The sequence below is a fragment of the Vicia villosa genome, linkage group LG3, assembly GCF_029867415.1.
Source record: "Vicia villosa cultivar HV-30 ecotype Madison, WI linkage group LG3, Vvil1.0, whole genome shotgun sequence".
Classification (NCBI taxonomy): Eukaryota; Viridiplantae; Streptophyta; class Magnoliopsida; order Fabales; family Fabaceae; genus Vicia; species Vicia villosa.
Window position 1 is genome coordinate 121,431,070 of NC_081182.1, and position 10,351 is coordinate 121,441,420.

General features: G+C 35.6%; 1 protein-coding gene across 1 annotated transcript; it reads right to left on the minus strand.

The window, feature by feature from the left end:
- Positions 1-550: 550 nt before the first annotated feature.
- On the minus strand, positions 551-2,865 carry LOC131656603 (small ribosomal subunit protein uS7-like). Its single transcript, XM_058926279.1, has 5 exons — positions 2,707-2,865; positions 2,503-2,597; positions 2,050-2,321; positions 935-1,138; positions 551-818 (listed from the first exon to the last, which is right to left on the minus strand). Exons 2-5 carry the CDS (start codon positions 2,593-2,595, stop codon positions 764-766), a joined length of 624 nt encoding a protein of 207 aa, XP_058782262.1. The 5' UTR covers positions 2,596-2,597; positions 2,707-2,865; the 3' UTR covers positions 551-763.
- Between the last annotated feature and the right edge of the window lie 7,486 nt (positions 2,866-10,351).

Consider the following 10,351-nt stretch of genomic DNA (forward strand, 5'->3'; position numbering starts at 1 on the left):
CTATACTTTGTTGCTTTGATTTTAAGGATTTTGTTTCTCCTGCCCGACATGTTTAAGAACATGCACATCCAAAATCACATTTTTTTTAAGAAAAAAAAAAGTGTCTTTGAAAGTGCACATGTGAAAACATATTGAAAGTGCATAAGCAAAATCACCATGTTTTTTAAATAAAAAATACGTACATCTGAGGATATTTTGGTATTTTTGACAGAATGATGCTAAGATCTTGCGGGTTCTATGTACAATTCTTACCGGTCCTTACAAGTCCAATTTGATTTTAAAACATTTGGTAAATGTAAACTCCAATAACCCCTATGTTATGTTCTGTTACAACTTCAGAAATAAACTTCAATTAATTAAAAATTCACATCAATATTTTTTAATTGCCCTATAAGACTTTAAAAATTGTGTCAATTATGGGATATAAGAAAAATTGAGTCCAAGAAAGACTCAATGAAGAACTTTAAGTTGTAAGAATATGAGATATAGTAAGTTTGATGGTGAGGAACTTTCAAATAAACATGACTCTATGCTGATATGTTGAAATATGTGGCCTAAAATACCATTAACCATCATTCAAATTATTAATATCACAATTTATTAAGGGTTGGTATTCAAAAACATTTCATCTTTAATGAACAAAATTACTCATAGTATGTGCTCAAACAAAAAGCTAAGAAACTAAAGGCATAAAGTATCATTAAATAAGGTAGAGCGCAGAAAAAAAAAAATCTGAGGTCAAAAATACCACTGCCAATGCTACTTAACGATTTGCCTTAGCTACTCTTTCGATTTCATCTTTTTTCTTGATCGCATAACTGAAAAAAAGTATAGTATTTATCATCAAGTCGCATAATAAAATAAACCAAAACGAAATAGATAGATTACGTCAATAAAAAACGGCTTATCATTGAATAGAATTTTAATAGCACACCTGTTGGAAGAACCTTTTGCTGCATTAATAAGTTCATCAGCCAGACACTCAGCAATTGTCTTAATATTTCTGAAGGCCGCTTCACGTGCTCCGGTAATTAAAAGATAGATGGCTTGATTAACACGGCGAAGGGGTGAGATATCCACAGCCTGTCTTCTCACAACTCCAGCAGAACCAATTCGGGTTGCATCTTCACGAGGACCACTGAAGAAGAGCAGTGCATATACAATGATTCAGATTTAAAAATTTATATTTCATTCGTAAAAGTGCACGTCATCACTATTACTTGAAACAACAAATAATAACCAATACATAAAAACAACATGACATACTGAATCCACAACGCAGCAAGCACATCCTAGTTTAGGAAAACAAATATTCTCACTATATCCTCCACGCCAAACCAGACACAACCAAATAAAACCATCATTCAAACAGTCAAAATGCTTCATTACAATAACAGCTTAACGTTATTTACAAGTCTTTCTTCTCAATCATGCTATTAGAAAACAACAAACTCAAAACAAAGTTGAGTTTAAAGAAAGAATGGCAAATGATTCACTCAAAACAATCATAGCATGAATATGTACACATACATGGTGTTCAAGGATAGCAACAAACTACAATTATAGACACCATATGAAAGTTACTTGCAAGCCAAGCAACCAATCATATAACTAACAAACAGAATTTTAACTAACTTCTTAACCAAGGTTTAAAAAAACGGTAACGGTCGCGTAAAGGTTTTTGCGATTTCGGTCGGTACAGGTGTGATTGCGGCCGTCGCGGTGTGAACTAACCATAATTTGTTCTTTAATATAAAAAACGGTGAAAACGAATCAGTATCGGTACTCGCAAAAACCGTTTTTTCGCGGCCGTTTTTGCGGCGCGGACCTTTTTTTAAAACCCTGTTCTTAACTAGCTTCTTCACTTCTTAACTAACTTCATTAGGTAATACATGTCATGACAAATGAAAGATAAGATGTTTATCTTTATAAAAAAACTAACATATCAAATTAGCTATGTCTCTCATCCATATTTCACAATATCAAACAAAATCTAAGCCATCAAAAACACAAACAAACATATAAATCTAAACTCACAGAAAATCCTACCTGTTGATAACAGCATCAACGATAACCTGAATTGGGTTCTGATCAGTAAGCAAGTGAATAATCTCCATGGCGTGCTTAATGATTCCAACCGCCTTAAGCTTTTTTCCGTTGTTCCTCCCGTGCATCATGAGAGTGTTTGTAAGCCTCTCAACAATGGGACACTGAGCTTTCCTAAACCTTTTCACTGAGTATCTACCAGCAGTATGTGGAACATATGTCGCATGCTTTGATGCCGAAACTCCAATGTAATCACCCAGAGACACATCAGAAACCTAACCCATCAAAAATAACAAAATTACAACAGACGAAAATAACACTTCAACCAGAATTTACCTAATAATTAATGATTAATTTATCATCCATAAACTAATTATCTAAAATTGTTCGAATTACATAATTTACATAATCTAAATACAGATCTTAGTAAAATTGAAAGGAAAAATTGAATAAAACCTGGATATCATCGAAGCTCCAGCGGTTAAAGAGTTTGACTTCGATCAGGGAAGGATCTGAAACTACGACAGGTTCTTGAACAACTTCAGCCATGGCTACAAAAAGAATCAAACAAAGTTAGTTACCAAATCGAAAGAGGAATAGATAAGGATAATGAACAAACTTCAGCTATGGTATCAAAAATAATCAAACAAAGTTAGTTACCGAAATCGAAAGAGGAATGGATTGGGAACAAGCAGATTGTTGTGTGAGAAAGGTGTGGCTAAATCAATCTGCAGAAGAATAGTCAAAACCCTGGCATTGGGGTTCATCGATCAATTTCACATAAAAAGATCCAAACCCTACCCAAGTAAACTTATGGGCCGGCGGCCCATTAGTTTTGTTTGAATGGAAAAATAACAAATAATTGGGTTTAATTGTAATTTTAATCCTTTAATTTTTTTTTTATCAGTTTTAATCTTTCTATTTTAAAATCTAAAATTTTAATGTTTTTTTTTATTATTTTAGTCCTTCTACCGATTTAAAATCAATTTTTTGTGACATGTCATTGGTTCTCATGACATATCATTATCACATTGACTAAATTTAAATTCATTTTTTTTAATAATATTATTATTGATGCTAACCAAATTACATTAATAATAATAATATGAGAAAATGGATGATGCATGTAAATTATTTTTATACTATCAACCAATAATAATCATGTATTTTGTCAAATCAGAGTGTAAATTTTAAATTACTTGTATGATTTAGCACTTTAAAATATTCTGATTGAATGTTTGTGTAATCTAATATCTGTCTAATAAAAGATAAGATAGAAATCTCCACTAAACTCTTCTGAAATCATGTTTAAATTAACTTAATTTGAAAGGTATTATCGATTAATTACGCCAAGTTGAATAGTAGAGGTTTGGCTATTAATGTTGTTGATGTGTCATGTTGGGAGAACATTTCACGTACATAAGAAGCTGGAAAGACACTTCCAATTTCAAATTCTTCTCTGTGTTGTTTTACCCATAATTTCTTTCTTGCTTCTATGGACATTTCAGTCTCCTCAATGCATTGAGTAGTGAAAAGTCACATTGAGAGTTGGAGTGAGAATTTTGTAATCTTTAAAACTGATTCTTCCCACACAATTCAAACTACCCCTAGTCAATCACCTTCTTCGAAAAACTTGAATAGACTGAGCTTCCATATCTATCTTGTAACACCCCATATTTTCTAATTTTAATTTAATTGGAAATTAAACTATTAATTAGAATTATTTTGGTATTTGGTTGAATTATTGTAGAATTATGGATTAAGGGCCATTGGGCCGGATGGTGAGGTTAGTAGTATGGGGGTGCTAAGTGAGTAAGCCCATTACTAACTATTTTATGTTTTCATAAAATAAGGGAAATAAGGAAAAAGAGTCAGAACGTGAAAAATGAGAAGTTGAAGAGAAGAGCTGAGGAACGTAAAGAGGAACCAAAGAGGAAGAGGAACCAAAGAGGAAGAGGACCAAACTGAAGAATTTGGCTAAGGTAAGGGGTGATTACTCTAATTATATGGTATTATGATTTTGATGATGATAGGATTGAATTAAGGAATTATAATCTCTATTTGGAATATTAGGTTTTGTGAAATTCCAACACTGACTTGCATGATTTGATGAATTGACTGCAATTAATGATGTAGTATTGTTACATGGTGTTATGGTATGTTGTTTGTGCATTAAAATCATGTATTTGGAGTATTTTGATGTTATTGGTGATCAATTTCGTAATGGTATGAGTCGGTATGTGTTTGGGATGCATAAAAGCCTTAACAATTATGTTTTTCAACTACTGGGTTCGTAGGAACCGGTTCCCATGTGGGAGGAACCGGGTTCCACCGCTTTAAAACGTTAAAAATAGCATTTTTGGGTCCAGGAACCGGTTCCCATGTGGGAGGAACTGGGTTCCAGTACAAATTCCAGCAGCACGTTTTGAAAACTACTCTAACTTTAAAAGCTTTTAATTTTCAAACCGTAAGTCCGTTTTAGACGCCGTTTTGGACGTTGTTCCTTAAATTAAATGCTCTACCATATGAAATAAAGAAAACAACAATAACTTGATTTTATTTTGAAAAGTATCGTTTTCTTCAAATGTAGTTATTCTTGTTTTGCATAGTTGATGAGGTGCAATGATTTGTTGTTTGCATAATTGAATATGTGCAATGATGTGTGTTGTTATAATGTGATTGCTTCTGGTTGTTATGCAAATGGATGTTGTTCGTGGTAAATATGGTTATCATGTGTTTTGATGAATGATGATGCAGATGGATGTTATTCATGGTAAATGTTGTTATCATGTGTTTTGATGAATGATGATGATTGATTTGTTTTGAATGATGCATGATACATGTACATACTTATTGGTAACAACTATGTTGAGTTATGTGAGACGATGTTGTTCATCGGATCGGTGATGTTGTAAGTATGTCATATGTGTGCATTCATGCATAAATCATTTGCGTTGGATCCCGTTGATGAGTGGATCATTTGTGGCTAATTCCCATTGTGCAGAGATTAGTAAGCAGTCATCGTGTGCCCATGTGGGGTGTGAGCGATGAGGTTAGTCGTGTGCCCATGTGGGGTGTGAGCGGCTTGAAGGGCAGTATCGCAGAGAGAATTCCTGTGAATGTGATTCACGAATTTTGGTACCACATGCATAAGAGTCTGCATGGTCTTTGTATAAATTGTGACATGTCAGGATGAAATCCGGTGTTATGGTTGTGTGGTGTTATTGGTGCATACTTTTGACTTGTGCTTGTGATTGGTATGAATTGATAAATCTGAATATGCTAAGTAGGGTGGATAATTGCTTATGAAATTCTATATCTGACGATTTATAATGCTATTTAATTATGATGTAGTCTCACTCTTACTTTGATGATTTCAGATTGAAGTAGCGGCTTAAGCGATCGGTGAGGATGACTCGTAGAGTTTATCCGGTTATGTTGGGTCGTGTCGGTCATGCTCTGATTTGTAACACTGGGATCGATAGTCTTAGAGTTACTTGTGATACACTGTTTTGCCATTATTGGTTTATGTACCGTTGATTTTATCGGAGATGTTTTATAACAGTGTTGAATGAGTTTTCGCTATGCTGAACATGTGTTTTGATATTTTGGATTATTCCTAATTGTCATATCCCAAAATTTACCCGATGTGATTCCCGTTTCAATTTATTAAGGGCGTTAAAAATTAGGAGCCATAGGATTTAGTATACCTATTATTAAACTCGCTCTCCTATAAAATTCCCGTATAAATTGGTTTAAAATAAGTAGAGGTATGAACTGCAAATAGTTAAGGTTCAATTCATTTTGGGCCCATCTGTTCCTCGTCATTTCCTTATTTTTATTATCATTGTGCATTCCCTCTAAATAACATTATCATCATTAATCACTAATTAGATTATTATTATTGGTTGGATTATTATATAATTTTGTTTCTAATAAATAGGAGCTAAATTATAGTAATCTCATTATTAAGGTTAATCATTTCCATTAGGGTTTTATTTAATTTTTATTACTAAAATTATTAGTTAACTGGTTTATTGCTACTAATTAATTAATTAACTAATTTAAGTAAATTAAATAAGTTAAGTGGATTATTGGGTTTTTGTTGTTTTTGTTGCTCGTGGGCCAAAACGAATTGATGTTACTGGGCCAAAGACTCGGGTACTAGGCCAAGCATGGACCAGGGACGGACCGGGTCAAACCGACCCGAGTCCTGTGCACCATCTTCCTCCTCACAGCAATGGCCGCCGCTGCAACACACAAACCCTAGATCTGGAAACCAAACGCCCAGGCCCATGAACATGAATCTTCATAATCAAATCCCAGCATTGAATCCAATCTTCAATCAAATCTTAAACACAAATTGAATCTTAACAAAATGAATAAAACGGAAATCAATTCATAACAAAAGAAATAAAATCAAATCTTCATTAATCAAGATAAGATTACAATGAATCAATTCTGAAACATATCTAATCTAACCTAACCAAATCTCTAACTTAAATCTAACATTTCCTAAACGAATTAAACCCTAATACTATAAATTGAAAAGAAGGAAATAGAAGAAGGGGTCGGAGAAATTTCTGGAGAAGCACTTGAAGGTCGCCGCGAATACAAACGAACCCTAGCTTCATCGTACCTGCGAAAAGTGAAAGGGGAAGACGATTAGCGAAAGGAGCTTACACGATCCAACATTCAAGACATAAGGTATTGTAAATTGAATCACATAGCTTAATAGTCTTGATCTGCATGTTCGATTTGGGGTTTATGATGTGAATCTGGAACTTTTGGGGGTTTAGGGTTCGTGAGACTCATGGTTATTAGGGCTAGGGTTCTAACGAATGGGGTTAGGGTTCATAAATGTTTGAAGGTTTGTTCAATTTGTTAGAACAAGATTTGTTCTGATCAATTATCTTAGTTTTGATGATAACAATAATATGAATTTTGCTTAAGATAATATGGTACTCTAATCCAATGCAATTTCCTTTTTAGGAAATATATAAAGAGTATGCATAATTCAGCGCTCAGAAGCTTTGTCTCAAAAGGTTCAGCATGCAACATCAGAACATGGTCTGGCAAGACATCAGAAGATGGTCGAAGCAGAATCAGAACATGGGTCTATGGAAGCATCAGAAGAACAAGAGAACAGAAGCACTGAAGTTCTGATGGTATCACGCTCAGAAGCACTTCAAGGTCAGAAGATCAGAAGATGCTATGCACCAAGCTGTTTGACTCTGATGATATTCAAACGTTGTATTCACAAACATCAGATCAGAAGGAAGTACAAGTGGCAAGCTACGCTGACTGACAAAAGGAACGTTAAAAGCTACTAAAGGCTACGTCAGTAGACACAGCGTGAACAAGGCTCGAGGTAGTTGACAAAAGCGTATAACATTAAATGCGATGCTGTACGGAACACGCAAAGCATTAAATGCACTCAACGGTCATCTTCTCCAACGCCTATAAATATGAAGTTCTGATGAGAAGCAAGGTTAACGATTCCGCACCAAAACAACTCATATTAACTTGCTGAAACTCTGTTCAAATTAAAAGCTCAGAATCTTCATCTTCATCAAAGCTCACTACATTGCTGTTGTAATATATTAGTGAGATTAAGCTTAAACGTTAAGAGAAATATCACAGTTTGTGATTATCGCTTTTAAGAAGCATTTGTAATACTCTTAGAATTGATTACATTAAGTTGTAAGGAACTAGAGTGATCGTGTGGATCAGAATACTCTAGGAAGTCTTAAAGGTTATCTAAGCAGGTTGTAACTAGAGTGATCGTGTGGATCAGTATACTCTAGAAAAGTCTTAGAGGGTATCTAAGCAGTTGTTCCTGGAGTGATCAGTGTGTGATCAGAAGACTCTGGAAGACTTAGTTGCTGACTAAGTGGAGAACCATTGTAATCCGTGCGATTAGTGGATTAAATCCTCAGTTGAGGTAAATCATCTCTGCGGGGGTGGACTGGAGTAGTTTAGTTAACAACGAACCAGGATAAAAATAACTGTGCAATTTATTTTTATCTGTCAAGTTTTTAAAGCTACACTTATTCAAACCCCCCCTTTCTAAGTGTTTTTCTATCCTTCAATTGGCATCAGAGCGCCGGTTCTAAGGTGCAAGCACTTAACCGTGTTTAGAAAAGATTCAGGAAGAGAAAAACGCTTCAGTAAAAGATGGTTGATGAAAGTGAAAAGTCTACACCTGCATCTACATCTGGCTCTGCTGAGCAATACAACGGTAACAATGGTTATACTAGACCGCCGGTATTTGATGGTGAAAACTTTGAATACTGGAAAGATAAACTGGAAAGTTACTTTCTTGGTCTAGATGGTGATCTATGGGATCTTCTGATGGATGGTTACAAACATCCAGTAAATGCCAGAGGCGTAAAGCTGACAAGGCAAGAAATGAATGATAATCAGAAGAAGCTCTTCAGGAATCATCATAAATGCAGAACTGTTTTGCTGAATGCTATCTCTCATGCTGAGTATGAGAAGATATCTAACAGGGAAACGGCCTATGACATATATGAGTCCTTGAAAATGACTCATGAAGGAAATGCTCAAGTCAAGGAGACTAAAGCTCTAGCTTTAATCCAGAAGTATGAAGCCTTCAAGATGGAGGATGATGAAGACATTGAAAAGATGTTTTCAAGATTTCAAACTCTTACTGCTGGATTGAGAGTTCTTGACAAGGGATACACCAAGGCTGATCATGTAAAGAAGATCATCAGAAGCTTACCCAGAAGATGGGGTCCTATGGTGACTGCATTCAAGATTGCAAAGAATCTGAATGAAGTTTCTCTGGAAGAGCTTATCAGTGCCTTGAGAAGTCATGAAATAGAGCTGGATGCAAATGAGCCTCAAAAGAAAGGTAAGTCTATTGCATTAAAATCCAATATCAAGAAATGCACTAACGCTTTTCAGGCTAGAGAAGAAGATCCTGAAGAATCAGAATCTGAAGAAGAAGATGAACTGTCTTTGATCTCCAGAAGGCTAAATCAACTCTGGAAGACCAAGCAAAGGAAGTTCAGAGGCTTCAGAAGTTCAAAGAAATTTGAACGTGGAGAATCTTCTGATGACAGAAGATTTGACAAGAAGAAGGTCATGTGCTATGAATGCAATGAGCCTGGACACTTCAAGAATGAATGCCCAAATCTTCAGAAGGAAAATCCCAAGAAGAAGTTTCATAAGAAGAAAGGTCTTATGGCAACCTGGGATGAGTCAGAAGATGATTCAGACTCTGAAGATGAGCAGGCTAACTGTGCGCTGATGGCGACAGAAGATGATGGATCAGAATCTACATCAGAATCAGATTCTGAAGAGATATCCTTGACTGCAAAAAGGACAAAGCACAACATGTCATGGTACCTGGACTCTGGATGCTCACGACACATGACAGGAAGAAGGTCTATGTTCCAAGACCTGGTGCTTAAGTCTGGAGGGGAAGTCAAGTTTGGAGGAGATCAGAAGGGCAAGATAATTGGCTCTGGAACTATAAAGTCTGGTAACTCTCCTTCCATTTATAATGTACTTCTTGTAGAAGGATTAACACATAACCTCTTATCTATCAGTCAATTGAGTGACAATGGTTATGATATAATCTTTAATCAAGAGTCTTGCAAGGCTGTAAATCAGAAGGATGGCTCAATCCTATTTACAGGCAAGAGGAAGAACAACATTTATAAGACAGATCTGCAAGATCTTATGAGTCAGAAGGTGACGTGTCTTATGTCTGTTTCTGAAAAGCAGTGGGTCTGGCACAGAAGATTAGGTCATGCTAGTTTGAGAAAGATTTCTCAGATTAACAAACTGGATCTTGTCAGAGGACTCCCTAATCTGAAATTCAAATCAGATGCTCTTTGTGAAGCATGTCAGAAGGGCAAGTTCTCCAAACCTGCATTCAAGTCCAAGAATGTTGTTTCTACCTCAAGGCCATTAGAACTCTTGCACATTGATCTGTTTGATCCAGTCAAAACAGCATCTGTCAGAGGGAAGAAATATGGATTAGTCATCGTAGATGATTATAGCCGCTGGACATGGGTAAAATTCTTGAAACACAAGGATGAGTCTCATTCAGTGTTCTTTGATTTCTGCATTCAGATTCAATCTGAAAAAGAGTGTAAAATCATAAAGGTCAGAGGTGATCATGGTGGTGAATTTGAGAACAGATCCTTTGAAGAATTCTTCAAAGAAAATGGTATTGCCCATGATTTCTCTTGTCCTAGAACTCCACAGCAAAATGGGGTTGTAGAACGAAAGAATAGGACTCTGCAAGAAATGGCCAGAACCATGATCAATG